The 17,918-nt window shown below is 42.6% G+C and overlaps 3 protein-coding genes across 8 annotated transcripts; 1 reads left to right on the top strand and 2 right to left on the bottom strand.

Moving 5' to 3' along the window:
• Positions 1-216: 216 nt before the first annotated feature.
• LOC119553019 (nucleolar protein dao-5) lies at positions 217-4,143 on the top strand. 3 transcript variants are annotated; one of them, XM_037863075.1, is made up of 4 exons: positions 217-442; positions 653-2,131; positions 2,399-2,557; positions 2,790-3,458. In XM_037863075.1, exons 1-4 carry the CDS (start codon positions 344-346, stop codon positions 3,216-3,218), a joined length of 2,166 nt encoding a protein of 721 aa, XP_037719003.1. In that variant the 5' UTR covers positions 217-343; the 3' UTR covers positions 3,219-3,458. The 3 variants fall into 3 exon arrangements, with proteins under 3 accessions (XP_037719003.1, XP_037719002.1, XP_037718999.1); XM_037863074.1 differs by having other exon boundaries at positions 219-442; positions 3,316-4,143; XM_037863071.1 differs by lacking the exon at positions 2,399-2,557 and having other exon boundaries at positions 219-442.
• Positions 4,144-5,455: 1,312 nt separating this feature from the next.
• LOC119554052 (delta-1-pyrroline-5-carboxylate dehydrogenase, mitochondrial) lies at positions 5,456-9,854 on the bottom strand. 2 transcript variants are annotated; one of them, XM_037864791.1, is made up of 8 exons: positions 9,726-9,854; positions 8,109-8,276; positions 7,392-7,865; positions 7,089-7,260; positions 6,842-7,029; positions 6,562-6,784; positions 6,130-6,497; positions 5,456-6,076 (listed from the first exon to the last, which is right to left on the bottom strand). In XM_037864791.1, the coding sequence occupies exons 2-8, from the start codon at positions 8,171-8,173 to the stop codon at positions 5,842-5,844; spliced, it is 1,725 nt and encodes a 574-aa protein (XP_037720719.1). In that variant the 5' UTR covers positions 8,174-8,276; positions 9,726-9,854; the 3' UTR covers positions 5,456-5,841. The 2 variants fall into 2 exon arrangements, with proteins under 2 accessions (XP_037720719.1, XP_037720720.1); XM_037864792.1 differs by lacking the exon at positions 9,726-9,854 and adding an exon at positions 8,450-8,574.
• A 3,273-nt stretch (positions 9,855-13,127) lies between these two features.
• On the bottom strand, positions 13,128-17,873 carry LOC119554176 (neuropeptide-like protein 31). 3 transcript variants are annotated; one of them, XM_037864968.1, is made up of 3 exons: positions 17,799-17,873; positions 13,343-13,699; positions 13,128-13,263 (listed from the first exon to the last, which is right to left on the bottom strand). In XM_037864968.1, the coding sequence occupies exons 2-3, from the start codon at positions 13,653-13,655 to the stop codon at positions 13,193-13,195; spliced, it is 384 nt and encodes a 127-aa protein (XP_037720896.1). In that variant the 5' UTR covers positions 13,656-13,699; positions 17,799-17,873; the 3' UTR covers positions 13,128-13,192. The 3 variants fall into 3 exon arrangements, with proteins under 3 accessions (XP_037720896.1, XP_037720894.1, XP_037720895.1); XM_037864966.1 differs by lacking the exon at positions 17,799-17,873 and having other exon boundaries at positions 13,343-14,653; XM_037864967.1 differs by lacking the exon at positions 17,799-17,873 and having other exon boundaries at positions 13,194-13,289; positions 13,343-14,653.
• Positions 17,874-17,918: the final 45 nt, after the last annotated feature.

Raw genomic sequence — 17,918 nt, 5'->3', positions numbered from 1 at the left:
CCGTTGTTCGCTACTTAAATATTTATCCGTCATGCTGTTGAACTGCTGAATCGTTGAGTATTGATTATCTGTTTATCAGGTGTGCTATAAAAATAAAATTGTCCGATGTTTAAACAATTAGCGAACTGCTACGTCGGTTGAGAGGAATATTCACTGTGCTTTAAGTGTTGCAAAACCTTTCGAAGCCACGAATAGCAGAGTGACCAGATTAGCGGGCGCCGGTGCGTGCTGCCATACCGATAAAAACTGAAAACACGTGTGTGTGCGCATTCTTTTTTACTGACAAACGTGCGGCTAAGAATTAAGTGCGGACCGAAAATATAGAGAAATAGTTTGAACAATCATGACGGACCTGCTGAAGTTAAGCGATGCGATCGTTCTGGAGTACCTGCAGTCGAAGGACAAGAACCTGGCCAAGGTTTTCCAGCAGAAGACGAAGGCGGTGAGTGTAAATGCAAGGCGGCCAGTGCAATGTGTTCGATTCGGATGCACCGAAAACGAGGGCCATATGCGTGCGCAGAGCAGGACCAGGAAGCCGGACTCCCGATCTGTCCATCGGATCCCTTTAGACCCGCCCACCTGTTATAACAAACCGCCTCTGCCTGACCACGTGTTCGCTAACCAACAACATTTTCCTCTTTCCAACCCCCAGGCTAGCGTAGCTAAGAACACGCCGAAGCTGAGTGAGATTCTGCAGTTCTACCAGACCAAGAGCACCACCAAGATCCCGGCCATCAAAGCGACGGCGGCCGACAGTAGCGATGACAGCGACTCCGACTCTGAGGCGGATGCGACCCCCAAGCAGCCAGCAGCTCCACTGACAAACGGCAAGGCCGCAAAGAAGGCAGCCTCTTCCAGCAGCGAGGACAGCGATTCCGAGGAGGAGAAGCCGGCGGCAAAGGCTACTCCTGCTAAGGCTGCTCCCGCTGCCAAGAAGGCAGACTCCTCCAGCGAGGATAGCTCCTCGAAGGAAGAGGCACCTAAGAAGGCGGCGACACCAGCCAAGCCAGCTCCGGCCAAGGCGACTCCCACCAAGAAGGCGGCCTCCAGCAGTGAGGATAGCAGCTCCGAGGAGGAGGAGGCGAAGCCCGCCGCCAAGGCCACACCGGCTAAGGCTGCACCTGCCAAGAAGGCCGCCTCCAGCAGCGAAGACAGCAGCTCAGAGGAGGAGGCCAAACCAGCCGCTAAGCCTGCAGTTAAGGCTGCACCAGCCAAGAAAGCCGCTTCTTCCAGCGACGATAGCGACTCCGATGACGAGCCTGCGGCCAAGAAGCCTGCGGTCCAGCCTGCTGCCAAGCCTGCCGCCAAACCAGCCGCCAAACCAGCCGATTCCAGCAGCGAGGACAGCGACTCCGATGATGATAAGAAGCCCGCAGCAAAGGCTCCGGCCAAGGCAGCCCCTGCCAAGAAGGCCGCTTCTTCTAGCGAGGACAGCTCCTCGGAAGACGAGGCACCTAAGAAGGCGGCAGCTCCAGCCAAGGCTGCTCCTGCCAAGAAGGCTGACAGCTCCAGTGAAGACAGTTCTTCAGAGGACGAAGCCCCCAAGAAGGCGGCTCCGGTAAAGGCCTCGCCGGTCAAGGCGACTCCAGCTAAGAAGGCTGCTTCCTCTAGTGATGACAGTTCCTCGGAAGACGAGGCACCCAAGAAGGTAGCTCCCGCACCAAAGGCCACACCGGCCAAGAAGGCCGACACATCCAGCGAAGACAGCGACTCTGACGAGGAGGAGGCTCCTAAGAAACCGGCCGCCAAGCCTGCTGCAAAGGCTACTCCCGCCAAGAAAGCAGATTCAGAGGACTCGTCGGACGATAGCGACAGCTCTGAGGACAAAAAACCGGCGAAGCCTGCTCCTAAGGCTCCGGCCAAGGCTGCCGCCTCGAGCAGTGAGGACTCTAGCGACGATGAGACGCCAGCGGTGAAGCCAGCTGTTAAGAAGACAGCTGTTCCCGCTAAGAAGGAGCAGAGTAGCAGCGACGACAGTGACACTGGCGAAGAGTCCGGCGAGGTCAAGCCCCAGGTCGTGGCCAATGGCGGAGCGAAGGGCGGTCAGAAGCGCAAGTTAAGTGGTGGAGACCAGGACGAGGCTACCCCCAACAAGAAGTACAACAACTTTGTCAAGTCCGGAGATCAGCAGGTGAGTCGGGGTGCTTTATTACAGGCCGTTATGTTATAGTTATGCGCAGTCCGGACTCCGGACTTATCTTAATAAATATTCCTGCTGGGAACAAATACGTTTCTTTATAAAATTGTTCATGAAATCGTAGAGCATGATTTTTAAACTAAAGTACATTCTTTAATTAACAGAATTATCGTTAAAAAACTTATACATAAATCCGCGAGTTCCACCACTTGTCCGAATCCTGTCCAGACAGTTCATATTTTACTTATTTGCCATTCGCAGAAGAATGAATTCACCTCCACACCCAACAACAACTATAGTCGAAACAATCAGCTGAACAATAGCGGAGGGGGAAGTGGCCGACGGTCACCCTTCCGACGGGTTCGCACCGAGGATGTGCTGGTGGACACCCGAGTCCAGGACATGTCCTTCGAGGCTAAGGTGAGTGCCGCAATGGATTTGAGTCCCGCGTGTGGGTGTGTGTGTTTGGGGAGCAGGCGAAGATGGGGTGGGGTTTTCCGAGAGGCCGAGAAGAGGCGGACACACAAATTAGCAAGATGGGCCGCGTAGAAAACTCAAATCACTTGTGGCACTTTCCTGATTTATTTTGAACATGCATTTCAAATCGTTGCTAATTTGTGGTTCGCCCTCTTTGGCGTTTCTCTCCTTTCAGGACAGCGGCTTCAAGAAGAACAACGGACGCGGCGGCAGGGGTGGCTCAGGGTTCTCCGGACGCCCGGATCGCAGCACTTGGGAGACCAACAAGAACAACGGCGAGGGTGGCGGTGAAGGAGGCGGCTTCAAGAAGATTGGCGATCGCAAGAGCTTCGGAGGCTTTGACAACAACCAGCGAGGAGGTCGAGGCGGTGGCGGACGTGGAGGTGGCGGCCGTGGAGGCGGTGGTGGCTTCGGCGGACGTGGTGGTGGCGGCCGTGGAGGAGGCGGTGGCTTCGGAGGACGCGGTGGAGGCGGCCGTGGAGGTGGCGGTTTCGGCGGACGCGGCGGCGGAGGCCGTGGAGGCGGACGTGGCGGTGGATTCGGCAACAAATCCTTCGACTCGTCGGCGCCCAAGCCTAACAAAAAGATCACCTTCGATAATTAGAGATAGCTTAGTTAACGCCACCCACCCGCAAACACACACACTAGATGCAGTTAAGTTATCGAATTAACCTGTTTATATTATTTGTAAACCACGATAGAAAAACGCGGCCGGATCTTGGGGTGAGAGGGCCAACAAAGACCTGAAGCACACGCGCGGCAAGTCCTTCAAACACGAGAAGACCAAGAAGAAGCGCGGCAGCTATCGAGGCGGCCAAATTGACATAGGAGTCAATTCAATAAAATTTGACTAGATTTATACATACACTATGAAATAATCAATATTCTAACGGATACGTTTAGTCAGTAAGCATCAGGAGTAACTATGTAGAATAGTTCCTTTATGCAATAATTTCGCCAACTTGTAAAATCTTTCCAAACTTTTAATTTGACTCGAGGTGGTACGCACATCCGGGGTGCTACGTAAATCTTCTTCAACTTGTTTGGAACAGATTTGTGCACCACCCCGGAATGTGAACTGATTTAAACGAACTGACGGACAGTAAACCGTGACCAGGACAACTTTTTTAGTCACATTTTCACTGCTTTTAAGTAATGGTTATTACGACTTTAGCGGACTAAAACTTTTCTTTTTCTGATCGGTCTGGATGTAGACGGAAGACTTCTTATAAACCTTTTTAGACGTAAATCCTTATACATTTTATTTGTATTGCCTTTATGTAACCAATATTGTAATCCTTTATTTAAAAAGGTTTATTAAACATCAAAAACAACACCCATCGGATTTGTCAGTCGCTTGACCAAACAGAACGACTGCCTAATTCGATTAGTGTTCAATACTTTTTCCGTTAATTTGTGGTGATAACCAGTTATTGGTTCCAAATCGTAACAATGTAAGATCCAGTCAGAACTTCAATATGTCAAAGTTTAGATCACTAATTTGTCCATGTGGACAAACAATAAAATTAGTTCAACTTAAGTAAAATGGAAAGAAAAATACAAGTATTTTTTAAAAACCAAATCTATTGTAGTTCTTATTTCAGAATAAAAATCAAAAGTTATTCAAGTATATTTCGAAGTTACTTTTGAATTTTCGCCTGCAAAAAATGATAATTCTGAAGACAAGAAAATACTTTCAGAAAAAAGGAAAGGGGGAGGTTGCAATGTTTTGATGTATACCCACGCTCAGTTTAAAGGGGATTCTGAAAGGATCTCTGAATAACAGGGACCACAAATAAAAGTATTTGATAACAGGAAATCACAATGAGGCAGTGAAGCCATAACATGATATATGTATATACCGACAATCTTTTTAAGGGGTATTATAATTTCAGTCGGAAGTCTGCATCGATTCCGATTCTATAAAGTATAAATATTCTGGATCAGCATGACGAGACGAGTCGATCTAGCCATGGACATCTTTCCGTTTCTACGAAAACTAGGTCCATCACTTTTAAAGCTAACGCGATATAACTTTCGGAAGTATTATTTTTATTGAATTTCCGAACGCGCCAGATCGCACCAATATATTTTATGGCTCTCATAGGAATATCTGAAAAAATAATTGAAGTTCGCTGCTTTCGATCATATTTTCTGCTACTTTAGAGGTATATCTATTTTTTAATATTTCAGAATTTTTCTTGCATTTTGCCAAAACTATCCAAATTAAAATTGATTAATTTTCAATTTCAAGTAAGCATGGTAATTTAACAAAAAGGTTTCAGATTGAAAAAGTGTACGGTTTGTTGTGTTCGATTTCAATAACAAAAGGCAGTAAAAATCAAGGTTTTCTCTAAAGTATGGTTAAGAATGCGGCGCATATCTTCATCATCCCAGGAACATCGCTGTCAAGCCGCAATAATAAATAATTCTTAGTTTTGATTTTTTTGAATAAAAGTATAAAATAGTTGTCATTTTAAAAATAGTCAATGCTGTCAGGGAAAATAATTAAAATGCCATGGAGCTAGATATAATTTTTGATCGAATAAGTGCAGATGCCAAAATATAAATAAGTAAAGTAAATGTTTGTTATGGGCGTTAGAAATACATCCATTAGCATTGAAATTTATTTATTTATTTATATGAATTTGATGCTTACGTTATATGTAACTAGGTTTCAATTTATCTCTTCATGATCTTCCACATTTAGTATTCAAAATGTATTGTCAAGTGTTTGCTTTCACATACTTAGGTGTGTACATAGACGCGCATATATAGTTTGTAACTGGAAAGGGTGTTACGGAATACGAGTAATATCGTTATAGATAAAAACAAAAGACGGGCCTTGTAATTATAAATCATATAATTAAATAATCACATTGCGTATAATCGTACGTTAAATTAATGATTTTACATAGTATTCAATTAAAATATCCATGTCACGGTGTGTTTGTGGTTCAAAAGGTATCAGCATATCAATTTACAATCTTTTCTGAGGCATACTCATGGTAGTTCTGAGATTCTTAGAGTGTGTGTGTATACGAATTGTAGCTAACTGAAGTAGATAGGTGTTACGGGGTAGAGTCAAGGGGTGGTGTTTAAAAATATTTCAACAAAATACATTTATATATATTTATATAGTTAGTAGTTATATGAGATTCCTGTCGGGTTTTTCTGCTTTTACTAATTCTCATCCCACTCCCCATTCACATCCTACTTCATTCAGCTTATTCGCACATATATGGATAGTTGACATCACGCAGAGGCACAAAAGTCTCCTTGATAGATTGCGGAGACGTCCAACGCAGAATATAATGTGGTCCTCCGGCCTTGTCATTGGTGCCAGACATTCGACCACCGCCGAATGGCTGCTGGCCCACCACGGATCCAGTGGACTTGTCGTTGATGTAGAAGTTTCCGGCGGCCATTTTGAACTCCTGCAGAGCGCACTTGACGAATTCCCTGAAAGAAAATGTTATAAAATAAAGGTTATTTCATTTGGGGATTTGGCTTACTCGTCCTGGCCGAATACTGCTCCGGTTAAAGCAAATTTGGTTGAGGTGTGCACGAACTTCATGGTTTCAAGGAGGTCCGACTCCTTGTACACATAAATCGATAGTACGGGGCCGAAAATCTCCTCGGTCATTATGCGGTCCTTGGGATCCTTGCTGAGAACAATGGTCGGATTGACGAAGTACCCCTTGCTGTCCGAGTACGTGCCGCCAGCGAGAATTTCGAGGTTGGAGGACTTCTTGGCATGCTCAATATAGCCCGTAATGCGTTTAAATGCTTTGTCATCAATCACAGCCGACGTGAAGCTGCTAAAGTCTTGAACGTCGCCGATCTTCAGTTTCGACGCCTCGCACAGTAGGCCCTCCTTGATCTGCAGGTGAGGGGTTAACAGATCAGCATGGTGAAACATCGTAATCTGATGCCCTTGAGCTTACCTGTGGCCACAGGGACTCCGGCACATACATGCGCGAGCAGGCGGAACACTTCTGACCGCAGTACTCGAATGCCGAGCGTATCGTGGATGTCACCACCGACTCAACGTCGGCTGATGCATGCACAAAGTGGAAATTCTTGCCGCCACACTCACCAGTCAAGCGGGGAAAGTTCACGTACTTGTCAATGTTGTTGCCCACCTGCTTCCACAGGCGATTGAAGGTTCTGTCGCCGGAAGGGATGGGTTACAATAGGAAAATCAATAGACCGACAATTACTTACGGCACTGAGCCGGTGAAATTGATGCCGGCCAGGTGGGGACTGGCGGTTATGGTGTCCCCAAAAACGGGCCCGTCGGCGGGCACGAAGTTAACGACTCCATCGGGCACTCCCGCTTCGCGCATAATTTTGAAAATAAGCCAGTTAGACAGCATGGCTGTGTCCGAGGGCTTCCACAGCACACCGTTGCCCTGGGAAAGAGGAGGTGATGGTTCTTTTATTGGAAATTTCAAGGATAGACTAGCCCTACCATCAGAGCTGGCGTGTAGGACAAGTTGCCGCCGATGGCAGTAAAGTTGAAGGGGCTGACAGCCGCGATGAAGCCATCTATGCCACGATAGCGCAAAGAGTTCTTAGTGACCTTGATGTCCTCGCTGATGGGCTGATATTTAGTGACCTCCTTCAGAAAGTAGGCATTCATTCTGCGATGTAAGGAATGGATTTTGTTCCAGAATTAAAAGGACTTACTATAAGAGCTTTATGATATATGTAAAACACACACGAAATAGTACAACTGTCGTTTATAGATGGTAATGGATTGTTGGTCACTCACCGTATAAAGTCGATCAGCTCCGCTGCCGCATCGATTTCCGCTTGGATAGCCGTTTTGGACTGACCCAACATGGTGGCGGCGTTCAGTTCCTGGCGGTATTTCGTCGCCATTAGATCAGCTGCCTTCTCCCAGATATTCAGACGGTCTGCGATCGGCACACGGTCCCACTTCGGCTGCGTTTCCACGGCTGTTTTGATGGCCTTCTCAATGAGCTTCTTGTCGGCGTAGTAGAAGCTGGCCAGCTTGTGTTGGTGGTCATGGGGCATGACCTGGTAGCGCACCTCTGATGTTTTGTACTCCTTGCCGCCGATCACGATCGGAATATCCTCGCAGCTCGAGGACGTGCCCTTCAGAGCCTGCTCGAGGGCTTTGCGCTCCTTCGAGTCCTTGCGGTATGCCAGAATCGGTTCATTTACGATCGGGAAGTCCTTCAGGTTGAGGTCCGGTATAACAGAGCCCAGACTGCGAGAGTAGCTGGAAAATATAATCGATTGATATTATTGATAAATATGTATAATGGAAACCCTTAATTTAAATAATCTTAGAATAGGTAACAAGTCATTAAATTATAAAAATAATACCCTATTAATTATATAGTTCTTTAAAATATTTTTCTTTACATTAGGAATAAAGTGGAACTTATATTAGATTGAACATTATTTCTAGGTACTAGAATAGGTGCTTCCAAAGTCTTTGTAAGTAATCGATGTAAATTACCTCTTCAACACGCTCTGCTGCAGACTGGAGCATCTGGAGGAAGTACTTCGTAGCACTCGCAACATCTTGTCGGGATTTGGGGGCCTGCCTGCTTCGCTGCCGAATTATATAAGCGGTCTTTATGGGTTCTTTGTCGTCGTCGGCTCGTGCCACCTAGAATTTTGCTATCTGAGCGATAAGCCAGCGGAACGAACAAACTTTTGATTAGTATTCATTTATCAGCAACCTTGGCAATTCATTGGGGGTCCGCGTCGAGTCGCGTGATTTTGATAAGCAGCAAAACGTGAAGCCCCAGACACTCCCCCAGATAAGGCGACACTGCGAGGCAAAAATATACGTACTGCCGAGTAGTTCTAGATCAACTGGAATGTTTGTCAATTGAACTGATGACTGGTTTCTTTTTAGTTTATTTTTTTATCGATATCCAAGTTCCCTCGCTCACTCACACTTGCACTCAAAGCGCTTTTATATAAAATTTGACGGGCATCAGCTGTTCTGTCTACGATGCGCACAGTGGGAGAGATGCGTGTAAAAGATGGTACAATATAATTCTGTTTCTTGAATTTGATTCTTATTATAATGATCATTATCTTGAATGACTAGTAACTAAATAAATAAACTGTATAATTGATATTTTTAGAATGTAAAAGTTGTCTTAGAATAATCGTTTATGTAAGTCCAATTTATTTTAATTTAGGTAAACGCTCTTTTTATAGTCTTAATTAATTAAATATTAGTATGGCTGAAGCAGTTTAAGGTTGTGCTTTAAAGAGCTCTAGTTTTAGATGTGTGATATGGGGGTAAATATTTGTAGTATACTTAGCAATATACTATTTGGCTTTGTTTGAGGTGTGAAAGTTTGTCTGTGCTTTTGTCCAACATCGTACGGCTTGAAACTGAATTAACTGCCCATAAAAGCACCGATTGCAATCGGGTAATTTAATTTGTCTATTCCCACTGTGCGGTGGCTACGGAAATTTCCCATTGCCGAAACGGGAAAGATAGAAAAGGGGGTCTGAAGGGGACTTGAGCAGAAGTAGTTCTTGTTGTTTTTTAACTGACGCTGCCTTGATTTATGAAATTAAGCTGCTCGAACAGTGGGTAAGGGGTGCGAGGCAGAAGCGGTACGCAAAAAGTGAAAAAAACACCCCACGGTGCGCGTGAGCAGCCCCGTGAGAGGGAAAGAGACGGCAGAGGAGTGAGGGAGAAAGGCGGCGAAATGTGGAGCAAGCACTTTTTAACGTAAGCATACTTTTGCTGTTTTGTCTTCCTCTTTCTATTCACTACTCGTCAAGTATAATCCACTGTGCAATATTAAAGAAATTGATTTTCATCCGCAAAAAGCACACAGCAAGCACGTAAGTAAGTTGCCTTTTGAGGCCAAATAAATAACAAATAAATTTGCAACTCAGCTGTAGATACACACACACACACAGGCGCATTAGAATGCAGTCAGTTGGCTTTGTTTTTTTTTAGTTGTTTTTCTTGTTGGCCCCAATTACGCAATGCAATGTTTTTATGCCGCCTATTGGCCTTCCCCTTTAAACAGGCTATTTATCCCATTTTCCACCTTTAAATTCTATTATTCGGCGATTTTTTCACTGATTTTGGGATTACTTTGTGTTAGTTTCAGGCGACGGCGGCGGAATTTGGCGAGAGCGCAACGTCTGTGCTTTGGTTTTGTGTTTTGCGAGACTATTTTTTGGTCGAAATAGTCCAATTGGCTAACGGCCGGTTGGAGATGGGATACCACTATCGCATAAGGTATCGGATAAAAGTATCTCGAGTATTGGCAAGTCGCCCGCCTCTAGTTCGCGAGGGAATTCAAATTCGAAAAATTAAAATGAAACCCATCTGCTTTTTAGCAGGGTACTTCTCCTTGGACTCAATTAAATTTTCGCTGAACCCTTGATCTCAGATGATTTTGCTTCTTTCTCTAGTCCATTCGAAACTAGTTTATCTTTGCTCTGCTTATCTTGATATTTCTTCTTAAGAGGAATAGTTTCTTCACGGATCTTCGTTCTAGAAAACATAATTCCAGTTGCATGATAAATATGAATTTTTAGCTTTTTAACCAAGCTTACTTTTCTTCTAAGACTTTCCGACTTTGTTCTTGCTCACGTGTTAACAGAACATCCTCTTCGTCCTCAGAAAAGGTATTTTCTTCAACCAGCTTAGATTTTTTATCGTCCGACTCTTTGAACTCTGGCAGTGGAAGGTTTATCCTTGCCTTTTCGCTTTACCGGCGTCCTTTTTATTACATATGCAAACGTTAGTCTCGCCCACGGTTTCTTCACCAAGAGAAAGCATGCCGAAGTTCCTGTGGATTATTTTGAGAGGGTACTGACGGACTTCAATGTATTAAAAGCAAAGCTAATATTTGCCATGGGTTAAATATTGTCATGGTTTCAGTTTATTGAAATATTTCTTTATGAATAAAAAGTATGCAGCATTATACGGAGATCTCACAAATTACTAGATAAATAATTTGGTTACGGTCATGTAGGAAGTACTGTCCCCCTCCATGGAGTGTAGTTAATCTGAACCCCTTCGACTAAAAGCAGATATCTTACTTGACTCCTTGCCGTTCCTTCTTGCTCTTTTTTTGCTCTGGAGGACGGCTTGGCCACAGTGCGAGGTATAATGTCATCGAACGGATTCGAAAGCACCTCTGTGGAAACGATGCCCTCTTCCAGCTTAAGCATGTTGTAGATGGTGTCGTCGGTGATCTTCCCGAACAGCGTATTCTTGTTCTGCAACTCCGGCGTGGGTGCAAACGTAAAGAAGAACTGCGAGGCGTTGTCATCCTTCCCAGAATTGGCCATCCCAACGAGGCCACGGCGCGTGTAGCGCAGGCAGGAGTAAAACTCGTCCTTGAAGGTCTGCCCGTGGATGGACTCGCATAAAGTCGAATAAAGTCGAAATAGTCGAATTGGCTAACGGCCGGGACTTATCGACAGACCGATATATTCGTGGCGTCTTGCTGCCGTGCACCTTTCAACACTAACCACAGATATCGAGTGGGCGCCAACATTGCGCTGGATTCAAATTCGGTAGCAAATAAAATGTGGCCAAATCTGCACTTTTCCTTTTGTTTATTATACCCGTTACTCGTAGAGTAAAAGGGTATACTAGATTCGTCGGAAAGTATGTAACAGGAGAAGGAAGCGTTTCCGACCCCATAAAGTATATATATTCATGATCAGGATCACTAGCCATGTCCGTCTGTCCGTCCGTCCGGATGAACGCTGAGATCTCGGAAACTATAAGAGCAAGGCTATTGAAATTTGGCATTCAGATTCCTGAGCTTTTTACGCAGCGCAAGTTTGTTTCAGCAGCGTGCCACGCCCACTTTAACGCCTACAAACCGCCCAAAACTTTGGCTCCTACAGTTTTGATACTAGAGTAAAAATTCTAACTGAAATGAATTGTTCTTCTCAATACCATCAATACCAAAGACCCAAAAAAAGTTTGCCACGCCCACTCTAACGCCCATAACGCTTAAATCTGTCTACCGCCGGTAGGTGGCGCATTTTAATCTCGCTTTGCTGCTTGCGTGTCTCCATTTCCCTTTGGTCCCTTTAGCGGAGTAACGGGTATCTGATAGTCGAGGTACTCGACTATAGCGTTCTTCCTTGTTTTTTTTTTAAATCTAAATGGGGGTATTTTTTAAATTGATTAAGTCATAGAAGGTCAAGTTTTATTTGTAATTTTTGGAAGTTTTGGTGGTGTGTATCTTTTTAGTAACGGTGTGTATGGTAAGGTGACGAGTAGGGTAAGGTGACGATACATTTAAATCTCACATGTGAAGTCACGTTAAAAAGTCCCAATTATTGTAGCCGATTTCTTTTATCGTGCCGACAATGTATCTACAATAATTTTATGAAGAATTCGCGCAATTTGTTCGAGAGATAATTTTGACAAAAAAGGTGGAGCGAAAATTAAAAAACCTTTTTGAGCAGGGCCAAAGATTTGTGGAAAACCAGGTCAGACATATATATTCGCGTATTAATAAGATCTTAAGCACTTTGTGTTTTATTTTTTTGCGTTTTATGAAAGTGGCACCATCATATTTCCAACAGTACCTTGTAGGGTATCGTGACGAATGAAGGGTAGGGTAAGTAGACTTAACTTTCTTTTTGGTATTTGTTGACATTTCATCGTTATTTGTTTCTTTTCTAGAGCCGACAGCTTAAACAATTCTTTTTTGTTGAAATTTATGAACTAGAAATTGAACAACTTAATTTGCTTAATTTAAACCCAGAACTGCAGTAGACATTTTCTTATGTGCAAAGTTAAATTTGTATTCCATTACAATAATGTAATAAAATTTCGACTTTTCTTGAAGAAAAAATATATAACTTGTACATCAGCAAAGACTTTTAATGTGTATTTATCAGTTACTTTACAACTTTTAAAAGCTTAAAATATATTGGTTTACGACATAATCTGTAGTAATTAACTCTGCTGGAATTTTACCAATGGTATTAAGCTCAATATACATACATATGTCAGCAACTTTCTGCATTTAAACCTTTGAAACTATTTATTTTTGGAAAAGTGTTATTCAAAAAACGAATCGTTCGTCACTATTCCCTACGTTCTATTAACTTTGTCAATGTATCCTGCAAAGTTATAGCCAATAAACCAGGTTTTCTTATGACAAATACTATGTTTATGCTATGAATTTATGCATTCATAGACAATTTTATGAAATGATATCAGCTGAACTGTCAGATTATTTGAAATTTGTAAAGACCTCTGTAGAATAAAGCAGGCTGTGCCTTAGCATTTCATGGATTGAAACTGAATTCTTTGTCATCTTTCTTGCGTCATTTCATGAAATAATTTCATCAAATAGGCGTAGCATATATACATTTAAAGATAGTTTTTTATTCAATAATTGTTTCTATCCCAGTCTGAGTTTTTTCAAGGTAACACGGCAAGAACACCCTTTAGATCAAATACTTTTGTCTTTAATTACAAATTAAATAACTATTTTATTTATTCAGATTAACACACTTAAATAGTAGGAAGACTTAACCAGTATGTACAGTAAAACTAGCTTAGGACGCGAATATCTCTCATCCGTAGTACCCGCTTCCGCCCGCACTGGCTGTGGCGAATCCTCCACTGCTGCTGGCGTAGGCCACGTCTAGAGAAGAAAACAGGTCCAGAACACTTGAAGATTACTTGGGTGCAAAGAATAGCGAACGCGCAGTCGGATTACTCACTCATGCCGTTGCCGGCGTTGCCGCCGTAGGGATATCCTCCATAGGGGTACCCGTACTGTCCATAGCCACCTCCTCCGCCGAACATGGAGTAGGGGTTGTAGCCGGGGTACGAGTAGTACGGATATCCGCCGTAGCTGTAGGGGTATCCGTACATGCCGCTGCCGTAGAGGTTCCCATAGCCCGATCCCGCTGCCGCACTGGCACCTGCGTACCCGTAGGGATATCCGTAGTACTGGCACTCGGAAGGCTGCAGAAGCATCGCGACCAGGACCAATCCCAACCAGAGGCAACTGCTCGTTTGTTTCGCTGACATGACTGTGCTGGCCGTGTTTGTGGCGTGTAATCCTCGAACGTTGACTGAATGGAAAAAGTCCGGCATTAACTGTTTTTATAGAGTTCGCCGCCGAATATTTGCAATTTTTAAAGCATAAAACGCTTTTTTAATGGAGCTTAATCGGCCGCCCATCAACGGCTGCTCGGTTTGCTCGTTCGTGCATGACCCAAGCGGCGTATACGCAATTTTTTGAAATCCCCATATAAACGCATTTCAAACGTATTTGTACGCGGTAACTAAAATGGAACAAATCAAAACAAAACTTTGTGGGCCCTTTTGGGCAGCGCCTCGATTACTCATGTTCTGATTGTCGTTTTGCTATCAATTTAAATTACTTAGCCGTTTTTTTTCGGCAGAGTTCACATATATTTTCCGTAAACACAGTCATTAACCTTAAAATTGGTTGATGGTCCGCTTCGTCATGTGCGTTGTGAGCTGTGGTCGGTGGTTTCCACTTCTTTGGGGTTCATTGCCGGCCTGGACCGTGGTCAACGCTCATCAACGCCCTTCGGATGAGGTCAACCATGATAATTCTGATACAATTGGAACCGTATTGGATTTCGGGTTTTCCACTGCGATTAGCTTGGCCATTGGCCGAGAGTTCATTGTGAGGGACGTTTTGGAGACAAACTTTACCCTTGGTCATGCTTCAATGGGGGTTATAGTATTCCATATTTTTGCAATATTGCTTGAAGCTCTTTCATTGATAAAATGCAGTGGTAAATTTTTGGAAGCATGCAGAGGAAGGCAAGGGATTTCACGAGTAAATATGATACATTCGTCAAGGACTTCTCGCTAAGACAGCAGCTTTTCAGTTCCTATCTCCTAATCTCTTCCGTTTTCATAAATAGCACTGTGCACCATAAGCTCGCGATTGGATATTATAGCAATGTAAAGATATCAAGTAAGGACCGGTTGCAGTTTTCTGTTCATGTCTTCAAGATTATTATAGGTATAGACATAAAGATTAAAAATGCAAAATAACTTTTTTATAATAATGCTCCTACCGGGAAATAGGCTTTAAAATTTCGAAAATATACCGTATTTCATAATGTATTTAAATACATTGCATTTTTGAGACTACCGTCTGATATACACTTTTGCTGATCTAGTGGAACGACAAATGGAGTCTGACTCGTTTTAATGACTAAAAAAATATATAAAATTTTATTTTACAAGATCTATACAATGATTTGTAATGCTAATTACATTTTAATACTAGATAATGGACGAGTAAAAGGCAAAAGAACAAAAATTATACGCTTTGCCCTTGACTTTTGACCATAGCAACCTTCCTTGCTATTGGGATTATATAATTTGTACCTTTAAAGCCATCATATTTGATTTATGATTTTTTTTTAATTGGGACCCATTTCTTTCTTCATTTTTAATGCACAGAGTTTGAAGTTTTAGACCTATAGTCATCAATTTATGGACAATTGCATAGAATTCTTTTCTCTGTACTAGTTCCGGCGATTGTGCCCGAAAAGTATACAACATTTCATTCATAAATATTTAAAGCCTTCCCGCGCTGAATTCATACTCATTCGTGTAGCTGTGTGTCATTACACTGGCCAACAATGGCAAATGTCACAATTGGAATCGTCCCGCCTTTGGATTCTCATGCAGCTGACGTTCGTTTTCCGCCCGCTCACTCACTCTCTCTCCCTCTTACCCCTTTTCGGGCTGTCCCTCTCTGTTTGCCGCATTACTTTGGTATTTCCAGGTGTGCTTTTGAGTCGCGTAGGTGTTGCATTCTTGTTGCTCTCCAGTTGAGTGAGTTGCTTCGGCTTAAATGCCGATTGCGCATGCTCAAGCCTTGATGTGCATGGATTTCGGAACACCCTGTTTGAGTTTTCTGATTCCGAGTGAATTTTCAGATAAATTCGGCTTCATCTGTTTGGAACGCTATCTATGAGGGCCTTACTACTTTTAAGTGGACCATTAAACAAATAAATCATATTACATTCTACATGGAAACTTTATTTTCAAAGAAACAATTGAAAGTTTATGGAAAGGTGCTTTAACGAGAACGGAAGTTGATTTTGACAAATTAAACTTTTAAGCCCATTGCAAAGTTCACGAATTAAAATGAGACATCTGAGATATCTTAAAAAAATTGCTATTCAATAAAGAAGAATTTTGACCGATTCGATTTGCTGGGTTCCATAATGATAGCTCACAAACACCAAAGTTTTTAGACATATGATTCCTTTGACCAAAATTTTTTTAAATTACAAATTATTTTTACAAGTTGAGTACATATATGCAACTACTGACTGTATAAAAATTATTTTCAATTCATCTGAACCACATTTGTGTATTTATTCTTAGAATATTAATAAAGAAATTCTTATATAAAGCAACAAAATAATCGAATTATTTTCAAAAAGAAAAAAAAACCAAAATCAACTCGCATGTTCTCAATTATGGTCCCTTTGGGCTGTTCCGTTTGATGCTTAATAAATTCACGAAGATGGGTTCGGAATTATCCCAAATAGTATTTTTGTCTTCGCTAGGAGAAATTTAATGTAAACAATCATCAATAAACCAAATATAACAGCTCTACCCCTCTAGATATATATATGCATGTTTTATTAAAGAAACGCTCCTTGGCCAGGGGCCCAAAATTGATATATTGGTCTAGGACTCGAATTTGCTCCTCCCTGTATATCTGCTTAATCAGGATCAATAGCCGAGTCGATCTAGCCCTGCCGGGAATTACGAAAGCTAGAATATTGGGATACAGATTCTAGGGACTCCTACGAAGATCAAGCTTGTTTAAGCTGATTGCCACGCCCTTTCTGACGCCCACAAACAGCCACAGCGTTAAAATCGGTAAGGCTCCTCCGTGTTTAATGATTTTATAAAAGTATAAATGGTTTTTTGTTTTGTTTATCAATAGCCTATTTATTGAAATCGGAACATTCATTATGAGCAGTGAAAGTTTTCGCCGCTAGGTGCAGCCAGTTGGCGTGGTGTGAAATCTCGGAAACAGTCGATTTGATGCGTGCATATCTTCATCTCCCTCGCACTCCCTTTAGCCGTCGACTGTAGCGTTCTTTCTTATTAAGACTAGAGCATTAAAATTTGGATGTATTTTACTAGCGCGTGTGACTTAGCCGAGTTTCACGTCCACTCTATTGCCAACAAATCACAAAAATGGAATTTGCTTACATTTTTGAAGGTTATTTTCTATGTAAATTTTTGCATTAATGTGTCAATATCTATGGTAAATTGGTTAGCTGAGTAACTGGTATTTGATGATCGAAGCACTCGACTAAAGCGTGCTCTCTGTTATTTATATCAAAATTCTAACTGGCATTCTTGTCGCGTGAGTAATTTGTAAGGAAACTTGTATTTTAAGATGTAGCCGTTGCGCAAAGATAAAAGATTAAAAAAATACGGGTTTTCAGTTTTCGAATACAATTGATCAACACCCAAATCTAGAAATACCTGAAGGTTGGAACAAGACTCTACTTTATGGACCACTCTATTGTACACAAATATATGGAACAACTCTTCTGTGAAAATATATTCTTACCAAAGCAAATATATCTCCTCAAATCACCTAAGGAAGAACAAACTAACAAGGAAAAGGCACAATTTTTGAGCGCACATAATTAAGTCATTATCAAAAGAGTCCATCAAAGTTAAGTACGTCCTAGACTTGAATCAATCGAAAAGGGTCCATTTCCCCAGCCGCCAATCCATCCACTTAATTTCCTCGACCCCAAACGAGCAATTTTCATATTAAAAACTTTGTCTACGCCGAGCCCAACTCCTCGCCCTACTGCCTGCTTGAAAAAACGAAAGCTATCCCTCACAAAACTTCCGCAAACTTTTCTTTCACTTGGCCTCATACTCTTGCGTTATATTTGGGACAGTGAAATGCTAATTGTTTGTCCAAAACGAATGGAACCTCGTCGGGGCCATCAATTTTTCAGCATTCCTACGTGTAATTAATTTAAAATTTGATGCAGCAGCAACTTTTGTTTGCTGTCGAAATTACAGCAGCAACAAAAAGCTAATTAAAACTTAAAATTATGGAGGAGAGAAACTGGAGCCTGACCCACAGGAGATCGCCCACTGGCAACTCACTCAGTTCGGAGGGAAACTCACTCGAATCGCCGAAATGCAACTGTAATGTTACGCATACGCCGCGTGGGACCGAGCGAGATGCGAGCACTCAGGCCGTCCTGCTGTGAGTGAAAGCCGGGGGAAAAAATGAAGAAAAAATCA

Source organism: Drosophila subpulchrella, chromosome 3L (assembly GCF_014743375.2).
Source record: "Drosophila subpulchrella strain 33 F10 #4 breed RU33 chromosome 3L, RU_Dsub_v1.1 Primary Assembly, whole genome shotgun sequence".
Classification (NCBI taxonomy): Eukaryota; Metazoa; Arthropoda; class Insecta; order Diptera; family Drosophilidae; genus Drosophila; species Drosophila subpulchrella.
This window is presented reverse-complemented; position numbering and strand designations above follow the sequence as displayed.

Excerpts from the sequence above, each read along its gene's own strand:
- LOC119553019 (XM_037863075.1), top strand. The coding sequence starts at position 344 with ATGACGGACCTGCTGAAGTTAAGCGATGCGATCGTTCTGGAGTACCTG. Across the intron at positions 2,132-2,398 it reads TCAAGTCCGGAGATCAGCAG|AAGAATGAATTCACCTCCAC; the intron begins GTGAGTCGGGGT and ends TGCCATTCGCAG. Across the intron at positions 2,558-2,789 it reads ACATGTCCTTCGAGGCTAAG|GACAGCGGCTTCAAGAAGAA; the intron begins GTGAGTGCCGCA and ends CTCTCCTTTCAG.
- LOC119554052 (XM_037864791.1), bottom strand. The coding sequence starts at position 8,173 with ATGTTGCGAGTGCTACGAAGTACTTCCTCCAGATGCTCCAGTCTGCAG. Across the intron at positions 6,785-6,841 it reads AATTTCACCGGCTCAGTGCC|AACCTTCAATCGCCTGTGGA; the intron begins GTAAGTAATTGT and ends TTCCGGCGACAG. Across the intron at positions 6,077-6,129 it reads GCAGTATTCGGCCAGGACGA|GGAATTCGTCAAGTGCGCTC; the intron begins GTAAGCCAAATC and ends ATTTTCTTTCAG.
- LOC119554176 (XM_037864966.1), bottom strand. The coding sequence starts at position 13,721 with ATGCCGGACTTTTTCCATTCAGTCAACGTTCGAGGATTACACGCCACA. Across the intron at positions 13,264-13,342 it reads CAACGCCGGCAACGGCATGA|ACGTGGCCTACGCCAGCAGC; the intron begins GTGAGTAATCCG and ends TTTCTTCTCTAG.